The 16,615-nt window shown below is 41.3% G+C and overlaps 1 protein-coding gene across 1 annotated transcript in view; it reads right to left on the bottom strand.

Moving 5' to 3' along the window:
* The window catches only part of LOC119257450 (kalirin), a 476,694-nt gene that overhangs the window by 14,373 nt on the left and 445,706 nt on the right, over window positions 1-16,615 (bottom strand). Inside the window, exons 33-34 of the mRNA XM_054701110.1 lie at window positions 15,895-16,037; window positions 12,461-12,563 (exon numbers count right to left, since the gene is read on the bottom strand). Coding sequence (XP_054557085.1) covers window positions 12,461-12,563; window positions 15,895-16,037 — 246 coding nt within the window. The remainder of the gene's footprint in view (window positions 1-12,460; window positions 12,564-15,894; window positions 16,038-16,615) is intronic.

Genomic DNA, 16,615 nt, shown 5'->3' on the forward strand with positions numbered 1-16,615 from the left:
AAATCCTAGAAATGCATAGAAATCACTAGATAAATAGACAAGAGATTTGAATAGAGACAGCATAAATGATAAAATTCAATGGCCCAATAAAGACATGAAAGGTTATTCAACATGATAAGAAATCAAGGAAATGGAAATTAAAATCATAAGTAAATGTTACTTTATACCCACCAGACCTGCAAAAAATTCGAAGTCTGATAATATCAAGCACAGGTGGGGATGTACAACATCAGAGACTCTCATATATACTGGTAAGCATATAAATTTGGAACCAGCATTTTGAAAAATAGTTTACATCATCTAGTAAAGTTGAAGATACACACATATATATGTCCTATCACTTCGCAATTTCACTCCTAGCTTTAGACCTTAGAAGAGAAACTCAAGTACATGTGCACAAGGATACATATACAAGAATATTTATAGCAGCATTGTTCACAATAGCCCCAAATATCCCACGTACAGAATAGATAAATAAATTGTGGTATATTCATACAATGGAATACTATACAACAACAAAAATGAATGAACAGCTATACATATCAGCATGGATGCATTCCATAAAAAGAAGCACTGAGCGACAGAAGCAAGATATACACACACACTCACACACACACACACATGCACCCTTGCACAAATACACACATACACTGACTCTAGTCATATAAAATTAAAAAACAGCCACATTGAAACTATATTGTTTAGGGACACATACAGAGGATGTAAAATTATAAAGAAAAGTAAGGACGTTATTATTATGAAGTCAAGAGAATGGTTACCTTTAGGGGAGAAGGACAGGGTTGTGACCAGGGAGGGGCACACAGGGGGCTTCTGGAAAGCTGGCAGTGTCCTGCTTTCGTGACCTGCATGGTTATTACATGTATGTTCACTGCATGGTTATTACATGTATGTTCACTTTATAATTATACATTCATTTTTTAGCAGCTTTTATGTATTTTCAGCATATATATTTTACATTCTAAAATTTTTAAAAAGTTTAATGTAAATCATACGTTTATAATTAGGAACATACTTATCCATAGAAATAAAAGTATAAATAACAGTTAGCTAATCAGATAAGCCCACAGCTCTTATTTAGGTAATAGTCTGGATTAAATACTCTACATTTTAATAAAATAGAAAATTATATGGTTGCAATATTAGCAGTTAAACAAAGCATACAAGAGCAATCATGATTATGGATTATTTTTAGTATCTGATATCAGATTGGAAAAGATAAAACATAAACTAGATTGCAAGGCTGGAAGGAAACTGGCACTCATACACAGCGGAGAAGAGTACAGGTTGGTACAACATTACAGAGGGTGATTTGAAAACGTCTACCAAAGTTTTCAAAGCATATTCCCTTTGACACAGTAATTCTTCTAGGAGTAATACTGTTAATACATTCACAACTTAAGTGTGTGTATGAGAAACTATATGTACACAGATATTAATTACAGCCTGTTTTTAGTGGTAAAAGACTGGAAATATCCCATCTCTGGGATGTTAAATAAATTATGGCATCATAAGTCATGGAAAACCATAAAGCCACCAAAAAGAATGAAGTTACTCTACAGTAAGCCATGAAATTATTGCCCACATTTGACACATGGAAAAAGGTATAAAACTATAATTATTGTATACAATTACCTGTTTAAATATTTTTAAAAGGATGAATAAGTGTATGTCAATTTTTATATTTCTAAAGAATGCCTCGAGAAGAATATCCACAGTTTGAACCATGTATATGTAGCACTGCTTCACAAGTTCACTTTAAAAATCCTGAATGCACGTGTTTAAGGAAAAACAAGTTTAGTTGATTATGAGGAAGCATTAAAAGGTTTTGGTAAGGATTTTAAGGGAATTTCTGAATAGTTACTATCAGTGCTATGAGCACATTAAAAAAAGAGCCTATTTCTACATCAAAACAAAACAGATGTACCAGTATCACTGCTTCTTTACATATTCTCCATGATTAGAATAATTATTTTGGGATCAAAATTGATACAAAGGAGAAGAAATAGAAAGGAAGATGAACTTCAAGGCCAAACTCAAATTTCACTTCTGGTATAAATGTCTTCTCCAATTATCAGGCTAAGTCTGTTATTCAAAATGGGCATACTTCTGTTACAAAATATAGCATATTGCTTTGTAAATTTGTATTTCATCTGACATACTCATTTTTGTAATTTTCAGATGCCTAGCACAGCAACTAGCATAAAGGAAGTGCAAGCAGAACCATTCCATTTCATAAATACATGTAACATGTATATAGCCATTCTTTTGTACCATATATAAGACACTTAGGGATATGAACTCAGAAAACTATGGGCAAAGACAGAGATTATTCCTACATATTCTGAATCTCCATGGTATCAGGTCATCAGTGGACATTCAAAATTCCATCAAATAAAAGAATGAATTCAGTGTACCAATATATTTGAAATAATTTTCTATTCTGCCTCTAACTAATTTCACTCTTCTCTGTTAACGATTCTGCTTGGTGGTATGTTTATAGTGGTCGTTGGCCACTATAGTGCTGGTTGGCCCTCTAAATAATACAAGCAACCAAGAAGTTTGGACTTCATGGTCCCCTGTTAGAAGTATTATCTTAAATGCAAGTGCTAGAGAGCATATCTTAAACCTCTATTTCTTTTGGGGTTTTTCAAGTTTTCATGAATACTACAAAGCTTTTTAATAGCTTGAATGGAAAATCACAAAAAATTGTTATTGGGAGTTGTGGGGTGAGGTCGAGGGGGGAGGTGAGATGAGGGAGTCTCTGCATTACAGAACTCAGATTTCACAACTTGAAGTGCCTCTCCTTAACAAAGTACTCTCCACTGCTCATCCCTTTACATACATTTCTTTTAATTAAAACAATTTTTTTTTTAAAAAGAACATTTTTTTCCTCTAACATTTCGGTTTGATCAGAAAGGAGAAAAATATAAATATTTGGGGTTATATTTCCTGATTTGTTTTTCTTTGCCTAGAACATCTGCCTGGTGTGAGTCGGAATCTGCTGACTGCAAGAGCCAAAGGATGACAGTGGGAAGAGGGGGGAGAATCTAGCATCCTGCTTGGAAGTGGTTATGAATCCTGGAGTCACAAATTGGGGAACTACCTGCAAGACCTCCCACATGATCTTTCTTTAGAAGAACTGCTGAGTTACTTTTAAATAAAAGTTGCAATGGTGTCAGTCACAGAGACAAACATGGAGGTAGAGTTAAAAAAAACAACAGACCTAAGTTCCAATGCACGCCAAAGGCCACAAAACTGAGCATATTTAGGATCGTATCATCACAACAGGGACAGGTCTAAGCAGGTCACCAAGGGGCTTTGTTTTGTTCATTGACACATCCTCTGCACCTAGAAGAGTAGCTGCCATATAGCTGGAGCTCAATATATGGCCAGTGAGTTAATAAACGAGATAAAAATATAACATACATCAAAATCCTGAGGAAAAGATAATGAATTTTTAACATTCTCTGTTGCTCACTAAATCAGTCTGTCATCCAGATGTAAGGTGGCAACAGCAAAGAGGAAGTGAAACTTTAAAAAACCCATTCCTGCAGCTGAAAACAGGAGACAGGAGAAAGACAATAAAAGATAGTGCTCTTTTTTTGTTTTGTTTCTTTCAGTACATCATGAAGTTCAGAGAGGAGTGCAAACCCCTGCAGTTGGCTCGGGGCAGAAAGCAGTGTGGGGATCGGAGCACCCACCAAGCGCTCCGCAGCCAGCATCAGCGGGGGCCATGCAGATTGGAAAAACAGTCCTACTGAACTTCCAGTCAAGGTTTACATTTATACATCTTTCTGCAAATAACAATTTCAAACAGAAATTAGAGCATTCAAAAACCAATTACAGCATACACAAAAAGCGGATGAACATTCTGAAATTGGAACAACTCAACTGTAAACCCTTACATCTGGGGAGGTTGAAAACTGAGTCTCAGCCCTGATACAGGGAAGTGTGTGCTCCAGCACAATCAGGGTCAGGTCTGTACAGGGCATGGGGGAGAAGAAAGGAGAGACTGATTAGCAGTGGTGGGAACTAGGGTGGAGGCACTTGTAACTGGTGCTGCTGCACAGTTCTTTATCTCCTATCAGTTTTCTCTCAACAGGAAGAGCTGTCAGGGCAGAGGCAGGCTGCTCCCCTGGGCAGATGTCTGTTACTTAGAATCCCTGGACAAGGACTGAATTATGTCCTCACTGTTTTCTAGCTGTGGGACACCACAGAGGACATTGAAACTTATTTCTCTTACAAGGCCCTGCTTTCTGGTAACAGATTATCTCACGCCAAAGCCACAACCCCTGGTTGCACCCATCCCCAGTGTCTATCTACCGCGTTACACTGGCTGTGGCAGAGAATGGGTCAATAGTCAAGTTGTCAGCAGTGACGATGTGATGCTGAGCTCAGCTGCCAGATAGGCAAACCCAAGCAAGCATTTCTATCTAAGCTCAAGATCAACAAATAGGGGAGTAGTACCCACTCGTTTACCCACCATGTTTTCCCAAGAATCCTGGGTTATGCCTGCAGATAACATGTCATGTTTTGAAGCATAACACGCATGGGGAAAGGTAGCTCCAGCTAAAGCAGAATCGCTTCTTCAAAGCCCCACCTTCACCTGCCTATCTCCAGTCTCACTGCTTTGCTCCAGATGTTCATTCTTAACACATTTTTGCTTAAAGTTTCTAAAAACAGTTAATTTCCATACCCAGCAGGAAAGCACACCTGCAGATATCTAACTCCCGGTATCACTTTATAAATTACCCAGAGCTCACCGTGTTAAGAATAATATTTCCCATAGCTTGCTTCCCCTTACCATTAACTTCATAAGGTATATTCAGTTTTGTCCTGAATTAAAATAACTTTCTAAGTGACTTGGAAGGAATTAAAGGGTGAGTGGCATGCCAAGACACCTGGGCAGCATACTCTGGTAAACCTTGCCCAGAGAGCTGCTACTTCTCTTTCCACCTATAGCTTCCAAGTCTTGCTCTGCACTCCCCTCTACCTCCATGCCATCTCTCCTCCTCCTGCTCCTTTTCACCAGCAGAATGCAGGAGACTACTTACTTGGGTCTTGTTTGCCTTGCACTGTCGCCAGCTAATCCACTTTAACATGTCGGTTTGCTCTCAGTTTGCTTTCTCCTTTGACCAAAATTTTTAAAAATGGAATTTAAATTTGTGCTGGGCTAAGCTGTTCTGGAGACTCAGTGCTCCAGTCAGCTTGCTGGCAGGATCAGCCTGAGCACATTTCAGTTCTCACTGCCAAGCTCTCAGAGCCCAACCAGGAATTTCCGTCAGAGGCTTGAAGACTGCAGAGGGCAGAATCACACCCTCACCAAGGTCACTATATGAGTCACAAGTACTTGGTATCAAAGACTCTGTGATAGGCCTTAATACATAAGAAGCTACCGTGTCCTTCCGCCACATCCCAGCCCAGGGGATACTGGACTGGGCTACAGAACCACTCTGCAATTCACCTTGGGTCACTATGGATTTTCTGGGGCTGAGGTAGGGTGGCACAGAGCAGCTGAAGAAGAGGTAATAATAGTGGTTATTTTTTTTTTTTTCCTACAAGGATCTACAAGGGTTACTACCCCAGTACCAATACTATATTTTTAATCCAATTTAGCAGGGAAGAGACGAACTTGGGTTTGAGTTGTTGGTCTGTCATTAATAGGTTTTGTGGCTATGAACAAATCATTTTGTTCCCTTTAAAGGGGATAAAGGAGAGGACTAGGTTTCCAATCTTCATGTCCCACTAAGATTATATTTCAAAATTCCAAACTCACTCAGAGGTAAATCTGACCTCTGGCCACCCTGCAGCTACCACACATTGATCTCATCTACTGGCAAATCACTGTTTCCAGTTTCCCTATTTCCACAACAGATACTATGCAGTGCCACCACCAGAAAGAAGTGAAATTGTGAGCAGCACAAGTGCCTAGAGCCTCCTGAAAGTACTTCCTAGGGTTCCTGAAATTTGCCTGTGTGTAGCCAACTCCCAAGGGGCTGCTGTGTTTTATGAGACTTATTTGCTTTTTCAGATGACTGACAACATTAAAGGTGGATTTCTCAAGGAAGTTTTACAAACTATGGAGTAGAAATCAAAATACTGTATAAAATAATGCTGTCATGAGAGTCTGCCCCAAGGGCCAGGGTTGCATTTTTAGCATAGTGTATTTCATTCCCTGTGGTGCAGTGCAATGACTGGAAGCTGATCATTATTTGAGCAACTTTTTATTGGAAGAAATCTTGTGACTTCAACTGCTTGCACTTTATCAATTTGTTCTAAGAAGCCAGAATATTCAAATGCTATTCAGGGCAGGATGGATGTGTGCTTCTGATGGGTAACAGAGACATACAGAGGAAGTCTTTCGCATCCCATGCACCAGGATATCTGCATTTTCTTGACCACCATGGCTGGCCTTCCCTCCTTTGGGCACTAGTCTACTATGGATCAAAGTAACAGAGGAACTATACTAGGAGGAAAAGTCTATTTTCAAACCTAGTCTTCAACTTAATTATTCAGAAAAAAAAAATCACAAGCTAGGCTTAAAACCTTCACGCGAAGATGATACTTGTTTTGGAGTGACTATCAGATCCTTGAGAACACTCAGAATGCCTCTGTCTAGGATTTAAACAGCAATTCTAACAGACTGTACTGGCAGGTGTGGTGTGCCACTGAGACTGAAGATTACACAGCTTATAAAGTCCAAGTTTAGGTTTTAAATAGATGTACTTTAACCCCAGGTAACAGGAAGTATAATCATATACTCTTTTCAGGCTTTAATTTAAGGGTTAGAAAGTGCTTTGGGAGGAAACATAAATCTCTTGCTATAAAGGAATATTTTGTGGACCCACAAGCCCCGTCCCAAGAAAAAGGGTAGGGGGAGAGAAGAAGGAATCGGGCCTAGAGACTCAATGCATTGTCTTCTGCTTTAGGATACTGCATTTAATGGGCTGTATCTCCCATGGGTGGGCCACCTACTCAGCTGTAACACCTGCTAAATGTAACATTCTATCACAAGAACATTCTGCAGACTCAACCTTAGGTGGACTATCTTGATGGCTTTTAAGAATCTGTCAAGCAAAAAAATGTTACCTCATGTGAACCAATTGATTTTTATTGGCTCTGACATTGCTGAGTCCCCACATTTCCAAATGTTTGATTTTCTCTTCAGTGGCAAAATTCAGTGATCTGTGGGCCCTTAAAACTCCAGGGAGCATACTGCCCACTTTCTTGCATGGAATTACCCTGCTGTCTCCTAGACAATGGCCTAGGACACATTTCCTTTACTCCAGACACCCTTTCTCAGCTAGTCCTGCAAAATCCTGGGAAGCAGATATAATTATCTTCACTGTTCAGACTAGAAGATTAAGGCACAAATGATTCAATGACCTACTCCAGAAGGATACTGCAAGTAAGCAAAGGGAGATTGAATCCACAACTGCCCTCAAAATCTACCTTCTTTACGCTACAATGCCCTCCTCCCTGCAGCAGACACATTTGCACCCCACCCAGCTTCCCTTTCCTGTCATAATCCCTATAGGGAAAATAATTTCTTATATCTAATTCAATCACAGCATTAGCTTACTTTATCTTAGAAGAAAAACTGAGCAGTATTTGATCTCTGATGCATTAACAGAAGATCAGGGAATGCCATCCTTTCTCTTTCTAAGTGTTTACTGCTCCTCTTCGGGAAAGAGTAAGTTAGAGGAGGGTAGGGACTTGTTTGTTCATTTCTGTACCCCAGTACGGAGAACAGAACCTGTTATGGAATCATTAGGGTGCCAACACAGTGCATGAATGAAGAGGGTTGGAAGTGGCCAACACAGGGGCCAGGCTTTCACAAATAAGCCACTGCAGGGGCTGGACCTGCTATGGCTACAGCCCTTGCACCTAGTGGCCTGCTATGTGCTCTCGGAGTGCAGGTGATAGGATTGCCATCTTCTGGTAAATCAGGTGAGGTTCTACAGAAGTCTGTACTTTGTAATAGGCATATGTTAAGGCAGTAAATGAAACTGTAGGAACCAGTTTAACTAGAAATTATTCAGCAGACATCCACCATGTTAAACCACAAGACACTTCAGCCACTTCTAAGCAGCTTTGTTTGCTTAGAATTCTGTAATTCTGAATTTCTTTGTAGTATGGTTATAAAGACCCATCTCTCAATAATACACGTATAGACAAAAGAGCCTTACAGAGGAATGCCCTGCTCAGAGTAGTATGACCATATTCCTGAACAGAACAGGAAGACACTGTGGAACAAAGCAAGCACACCCCCTTACCTTCTGGGGAAAATCACTTTTGCATGGCATGGGTAAAAGGTAGAATCTAATCATGCAGACCCTTAAGGGCTGAATAAAAGCAACTTTGGGGAAAGCTATTCAGGCCATTTTCTGAGCACCCATATTGGCCTTGTCAGCATTTAATGCAAAATAAAGAATATTAAACTTATTCTTCATCAAGGGAGGATTTACATTTTAAGCAAGCAATTCCAGCCCTCCTGCTATGAAGAGTATGTCATTTTCTAGAGAAAATCAGACAAACAGGGTTCTAAGTGTTAAAATCTGTATGAGAAATGAGGATGACATTAAGCATTGGCATTTTGTCCTAAATTTTGTCTTTTTAGCAAGAAATTGGATAAAATCACAGAAGGCATTTTTACCCACTAGTGCTAGGAGATGTAGTTGACATACTGGACAAAGTAAGATTAAAAACATGCTGAAATACTGGAATGGAACTAAACAAGAGAAAATAGATATGAAACAGTCTGATGCTCTGGTCAGCTAAGTCATCTGACCAGTTAAGGGCAGTCCATGAAAACAGGCATGGGATTTTATGAGCCAATACTGGACATACCCTCTACAACATGGTATGTCATCTGATGGAGGAGATTACAACTAGTAGTCTCAGAACTAGGAGATGAATTTGGATTAGTGAGATTCCATCTACAGTATTGTGCTCCATTTTGGATGCCCTGTTTTATATCCATAGTTACACTCCAGTGTAAATCCAGAGGAAGGTGACTGGGATATGGAAAGGTCTGAAAATATACCAATACAAGGAGCAAGTGGAGAAACCAAGGCCCTTTGATATAAATGGAGAAGATTAAGAGAAAAGACAATCTATTGTTTTCAAATATCTAAAGCCTTAGAGACTGCCACTGGCCAAATGTGGTACAATGTGGATTAAAATGAATGCCGGATAGTAATGCATTATTACTCATGAAATAATAAAATAACCCATGAGCCAATGCTTAGATTCTAAAGACTAGTAAGTGGAAAGAGGAGTAAAACTGTTCTGTTTACAGGTAGGTGAACCGAAGCTCTAACCCTTTAGGTCTAACATAGGGAAGAACCTGCTGACAGTTCGTTAACAAATGATCAAACTAGAGGTCAGAACTCTACTCAAGAACCTTCAGAGGTCTTCACAGTCTGCTACATCATTGTCTACTCTTTTTCATAGTATATCAATGTTTGCTTTCCCCCTAAAAAAGGTGGGAAATTAACTTTTACTGAGTGTCCAAGAGGTGCCAAGTAAATATATTTTACTTAATTTTCTCAGGGGCACCATAGATGGATATTAGCTTTGTTTTACAGAAAGGACCATTAAGTGCAACAACTCATGCAATGTGACATGGACAGTTAGTGCTAGAGGCTTCACCCAGGTGTGTCCAAGCTCCCTCTTCCACGCACCACACAAAATACACGCAGGGATATTGGAGGGATGCCCTAGGCCACCACGGTTCCTCAAGTTGGTCTGCTGTGTCCTTAAATTGTTACTTTTTCTTCCACTACCCAGCTCCAAAGTGCCACTCTTCTGTTCCTCTGAATTAGAAGAGGAAACTGGGATCACTAGAAATCCATTATTAAAAGGCACTGATACCTGTGAGCTACCTCTGCCCATTCCCTCCCTATAGTCAATTGTATTTGCCCTTCTGTTGATTATAGCTCAGTTTACCAGAATCAATCCACTTTGCTACCCTTCTCTTCTTCAGAGTGTGTTCAACGGACCACTTAGAGACCAGTGGAGAGCAATTCCTGGCTATAGTTATAGGGAAATGTAACACTGTTGATGACATCTATGAATTCAAAGTTACCAATGAATGGTTCCTCTGAAGAAGGGAAATGCATGGCTGTTCCTTATCCCTACTGAGTAAGAACATTCTAAATTATAGTGCATGGTTACAGACAGGCCCTCTCTTTATTTTTTCTGACAGCGTGCCTATTTCTAAGTGATTTTCTAGGGTTCCTGTATAGAAACCTAGATAATAATAGACTTATTATCTCCTGACCTGCTGCCCACATTTCCTAAGGCCTGAGAAGTTGGGGATTAATTACTCAACAGGCCAGGTCCCCCCGCTGACTCAAGCTTTCCATTTGGAGGTAAGGAAATCTAAGCTTCTTTAGTGTATTTAAAATCTGATATTTGTATGTTAGGCTGCTTTGAGATTACTTGTTTTAACCACCTCTTCATGGTGAAGTTCCCTGGAATAGGGGATCTGTCCCTTCTATCCATCCCACAAGTATTTCCTGAGCATTTCTGTGTGCCCTGTGCCAGGGGTTAGCACTGAAATAGACACAACCCACCTTCATTAGGGTGTAACAGCTTGGCTCTCAGAGATAGACATGAAATGCAAATTATACAAATAGGGCTTCACGAATAGTTCAAAACTCTCCAAAATTTTAGATTTTCAGCAGAGAGCTTGGATGAATGCTTTTTCACAAGTATGAGATAGTTTATATGGAATGGAAAGACTGACCAGCTGAGTTGACCTAAGCATTAGGAATTCAATGCTTTGACTTGCAGAGGGGAAAAAAATCATGAAAGTGCATCAGCTGGGTTCTAGTTTCTGTTTTTCCACTAACTACTAGAATTCTTTTGGATGAATCACTTCACTCTTTCTGGGCCTCAATCTCCTTACTTATAGAGTAATGTGTATGTATCGTTATCATTAATAGTGAAAGGTTTGCTGTTAGAGGTGTTCTAACTTAGCCTCACTTCCCTTGCAAAGAGACAAGGAGCGGTTGGGGCTACAGGCTTCCTAAGACAAATGGCTCTAACACGGGCTTCTAAGTCAGGGTTGTAAGGAAGATGGAGGAGCTGCCAGAAGGACTGAAGTCCCTGGACCATGAAACGAATAGGCTGTTTTGAACATGAGAAGCACTGCACTTTACTTACCACCCACTGACTTTTATATTTAGGGTATTCTAGCTTACATTTCTAATCAACAGATCAGAGGAGAAACTAAAATACAGAAATCGTTCTCTTTGTATGTTTTTATAAGTGAAAAAACCCTAATTTTCCATTCACTCTTACAGTCAAGAATGGCGTAGAAACTTGATGATAGAATTACCTTAAATGTCTATGAACACTAGTCTAGAGCATGATTGGCAGGACTTAGTGCCATGATCTTAGGATATTTGGGGGCACAATCTTTCTTTTCCTCAGTAAGAAAAAAAATTGGAAAAGTAATGAATATAAATCATCTTTAAAAAAATACCTGTGACTTAACTATAATAAAAATAAAGCAAGGACACAGGCTGTTGCCTGTGGCTGAAGTAGTAGAACAAAACACTAGGGGTAGATAAAATAGAGCCTAATAGTCTTTGAAAATCCATACCATCATTAATAAAATCACAAATATGTAACAAAGATTATTTTATATTCTTCCAACCCTGAAGTAAGCAAATGAGAGTAGGGTCAGAGGCAAAACCCTTTCCTGTCCCTGCTGCAAGTTCGGACAACTGAATTCCTCACCTAGTTTGAGCAAATACCTAGGCTCTTTGCTATAGCCTCCCTTTCTCCCTCCCATCAGAGCTCCTAACTCTGCTTACTTGCTCTAAAATATAAAAGAGCAAGTGACCAGGCTTTCTCATGAAACTACCAAATCCTGCTTCATACACTGCTTCCTGGTCGTCTGTCCTCATGAATTGAGCCCCAACAATCTGGCCAGAGGAAGGCATCATTTCTAATAGATAAGAGGCTCCCCTATCAACCAGCATCTCTGGCACCATTTCCCAAATGGTCTTGGTCCAACTTTGAGATAAGCCCCATTCAAATCATTATAAACGTGAGCTAATCACAGCCCCTAAGCCCTCAGGAAACTATCCAGTTTTAGTCTCCCTAAGTCTCAATTTTCCAGAAGGTAGAGCAGCCCAAGCAGCCCAGGTGGCACACCTTAGAAGGCAAGAAGAGCCAGACTTTCTCACTATTCACTGTCCCCACTTCTGCTAAACTCACAACATGAGAGACCAGGCTGACCGCCCCAATGTCCCCTCAGACAAGGTTTTCACACGGTGACATACCCTGTTCTTTCCCCTGGCACAAAGAACAACCAGCTCTTGAAGTTAGGCTCCATAGTGGCAGAAATTCCTCAGGGGGTATCTGCACTGGTGGTTAAGTCAACAAAGAGTCTTGGGGAAGGAAGGCTGGAACGCTGTCCTACCTTGTCACTGTCCACTGTGTTCTGAGAGGTCCTAGAAGCAATGGAGATGGTGTCTGGCTGGCTGCTCCCATCCCCCTGGCTGTCGATATCCTCCACTCCATCCCTGCAGGAAGAAGAGAAAAAAAAACAGGGGTGGGGGTGGGGGGACCACTGTGGGTTTAGAGCACACAAGGATTTCCAGCTGAGCTGGCAGAGCAGAGCCTCAGCACTTTCTAGCAGGGATTTGTCTAAAATTATCCCATTAAAGGGAACTATATGATTTTCAGTGATATTACCTCTTGCATTTAGTAAACATGAAACCACTGTGTTGATAACTGAAAACGAAAGGGCCCCTCCCCATTGCTCCTCCAGCCCATGTTGCAGAGAGGATTTTTTTTTTTTTTTAAATAACTGGGAGTGCATCTATAGGAAGGGAGCAGTAGGAAGGGAGAGCCTAGGTTTCAATCAGCTGATGGAGTAGATCATCTCCAACAATCCCACTGTTCAGCATAGTCAAATAGTTTCCCTGCACAGTCTGACAGAACTGAGGATGGTTTGTAGTTGGCATATATATATATATATATATATATATATATATATATATATAAACTGTTAAGATTTTGGTTTTTGACTTGTATTTCTTTGCTCAAGAAAATTGGGTGGGATATTTTCTCCAGGGAGATTCTATTTTGGAAGTTTTTGACATTGGACCTTCAACTCCTGGGTTTGGAGGAAAAATTTATTGCCCTCATTTAACTGGTCTTGCTTAACCCATCCAGAAAACCAAGGAACCTTCTCAAAGACCAGAAAACAGTTACAGATTCCACGTAGCTTCAGAGTCACCTGCGCGCTCCCACAGATCTGACAAGACATCCCCCTGACTGCACTCCTACTATTTGGGCCCTGTGTTGATAACTGAAAACGAAAGGTCCCCTCTCGATTGCTCCCCTCCACACAGCTGTCCATCTGTATGTTCTTTCAACATCCCAGCTTTAGAACTGTGCACCAGTCCTCCACTGAACTCACATCCAGAGTCAAGAGGGATTATGTGCCTGAACTGGTGAAGGCACAATGAGGAGAAAATACAGGAGCGATAGGCCAGGTATTGGATAAATTAGCACAGGAGATGATGCTGGTTACAGGACAGGGGACTCATGGCTGGAGAATATCTCCACAGGGGCAAAGTGTCCCATATACCGAGGCTTCCTCACAGAGTCTAAAAGATCACCATGAGGTGTATGTGTCTGTGGACAAGTGTGTGCATGTGGATGTACATGTGCACACATATGTTATACACAGTGTCCACTAGTCATTAAAAGGATTTTCTCCCATTCAGAACACTTCTAAGTTCATTGTTCTCTCAGCAGCACTTGTGGGCTTGGGAAATGCTAACTTATTTTAATAATATAAGCCACATATTTGTAAGGAAGGAAATTCTGCTGTAAAAAGTTGTGTGATGCATCTCAAAACCAAAAATAAAGGACTTTTAGATCATCTGTTGTTTTAGATTATCTGTGCCACTGTTCCCCACCACTTGCAGATATTTAAGAGTTGGCTATGCTTTCTGCTTCCCACTTCTCTGGCCCATTGCAGGCCCTTCTGGTCCCTCCAGATGACGCAGTTCTGGAGGATGTGGGGAGCCTATCCAAGAGTGTGGGTGGTATTCCCCAAGCCCATCCCCTCTTCTGTAAACTCTGTTCCCATATTCAGGGAGCCAACTAATGAAATGAGACTGCTGGCTATTCTTAGCAGTCTGCCAAATATTCTTACCCCGTCATCATGGACAATGACAGAGAAAAGGTAGCTGGCATTTCCAAGATATTCTTTCCATATTCTAGAAATGCTCAAATTCTCCTAATGTAGGTAAAAGGGACTCTTTCGTAGTGTAACTTTAATATCACTTGAATATCCCTTGCCACCATAGTCCTGGACATTCAGTTACTGAAACTGTTTCCTCTCTAGTATCTTAAGACAGGGGCCTCCTGCAGCAGTGTAAAGTGATTATCAGGCTTTTCTGCCCTCCTGCCATTAGCATTAATGATGGATCTCAGCAGTCCTGAATGCATGCCTGATGGCGGGCACCTGGAATAGGGTGTGGGCATACATAGGTGGTTACACCTGGGCTGAGACTGGGGCTTATAAGGGTGTCATCATGGGAACCAGCAGAATGAAAGAGAAGCAGAAGAGAGAGAAGCAGAGACCACGAGAGAATGCTAGAGAGCCCAGAAAGAGTGAGGATTCGCTGGGGCTAGGGGGCCTGCCAGCCTCCTGGCTCCCCAGCACAGCTACCTGCCATGTACCTGGTAAAAGCTCAATAAAAGCCTGAAAAGCCACCAAGGGCTCCAGGACCTCTCCTTTACCCAACTGCTTGAATCACAGAGATCCTGAACTCTGCCTTCCTGCTGCTACAAGCAGGTTCTGTCTCTAGTGTTAAGCTAAATCTGCCTCTTATCTGGTAACTGATACCAACATAACCCCTCCGTCAATACAAGTATTACCTGTCCTTCCAGCACCAAGAGGCTACCCTATTCTGGCCACGCAGGTCTTAGGACTTCTGCCCCGTGGAGTTACACTGGCCTTAGTCACACCTCCCTCTGCATGGCTGCTGTACACCACAGGTCCTACAGAGGCTCCCCAGCCTGCATATCCTACTTGGCACCAAAGATGAACAAAATCTCCTCAATTGGTTTCATCCATGAATAGGGAAGGAGTGTTCACCACTAGTCATCTTTATCCCTAGAACTCTGTTTCTGTTATATTTTTCCTTCAAACTTTGCATGAAGTTATTGTATACTTCCGTTTGAAGTATCCTCCAGAAAAGAATGTCACATGGAGACTTAAGAAATACTGAAGCCATCCACTTGTCTAAGAGAAACTGGGAATCAGAAGGGCACAGAGAGATGCAGATATAAGAAATAAGCCATCTTCTGTTTATCTTTGATGAATGAAGGTGAAGTGTATACAGGGAGGAGGCGTGTTGCTGTAAGAGCTGCAAAGATTACCCCACACCATATTAGCCCTCCCAAGTTGAAATATGCAAAGCCCTCTTACTGTCTAACCAGTTCTGAGAGTCCCCCACTAAGGGCTCATGTCCTTTCCAAATCCTCCCCCAGAAACTGCAATCTAGCGCCCACGGGATGTCCCCTCTCTGTGAGACATGACTCTTAGATGGTTGTTGAGGTAATGGGCTCATCTTATATTTCCTTTTCTCTTCTTGAAGCACTGAGTAGGGTGTCTATCAAACCAGAGGTGCTCAGTGAAGCCCTGCTGAATTGAATTGACAGTAATAGTGAGAAGTTTAAAGGTGAGGCAACTCATCCTAGGCAGAACTCAGCAGGGGCTTCATGGAGAGAGATGCCACCTGCAGAATGCATGGCCCCTGTGGAAGCAAAGTTTCACCCCATTCCCACTCCCAGAAGCATGTGAAGCAGGGTTGGGGGAGAGACGCTGGTTACCTCTTACTATTGTTCCTCTGTTTGGCTGGTGTTTTGGGGAGCTGAATTGGCTCCTTTAAAGCGCCTTTCAGGTGAATGATCCTTTCTTGAATCACCTCTCGTATGTTCTTGATCCACTCCTGCTTGGTTTCTATGTTGGAGGCCTGGAGTGCCACAGGTAGAAAAAGTAAGAACCCCACATCCCTTCATGCCACCAAAACAGTTTTCTACCCTCTTCTTACAGGCTTCATCCATTACTTTCAAGGATACCAGGTGTTTTAGGAGTTTCTTGTTTTTATACTTACGACTCTTCATTCTGAGGACATGTTTCTTCAACTCTTAGGACAGGGTTATGACTTCAAGATTCAATGCAGATTTGCACAGTGATTATTTTCAAAGAATTTAACAGCCTGAGGCTGAAGCAGTCTTTGGAGAACTCCCACTGGGTCAGAGAGTCACACTTCAATGGCTAGACTTAGGGAGGTCTGGGGGGCACTGGGCAGGGCAGCAAGGGGGAATGCTAAGGCAGTGGCTACTTACCAGCTGGTAAGGTGCCTGATATTCAAGATATTCGGTGCCTGTTAGGGCTACACAGGCATGTACTGACTGAAAGTCAGTTCTGGGTTTTCAGCCTGGTAAACCTGTTAAATGAAGGCACTACTACCTTTCTGTGAATAGTCCATTTGTTTTTGTGGAATTTTTTTCAGGTAACCATCTCGTGACAGGTAGCAACTACAATAGC

Source organism: Talpa occidentalis, unplaced genomic scaffold (genome assembly GCF_014898055.3).
Source record: "Talpa occidentalis isolate TD23 unplaced genomic scaffold, MPIMG_talOcc4v2.1 talOcc4.4, whole genome shotgun sequence".
In the NCBI taxonomy this organism is placed as follows: Eukaryota; Metazoa; Chordata; class Mammalia; order Eulipotyphla; family Talpidae; genus Talpa; species Talpa occidentalis.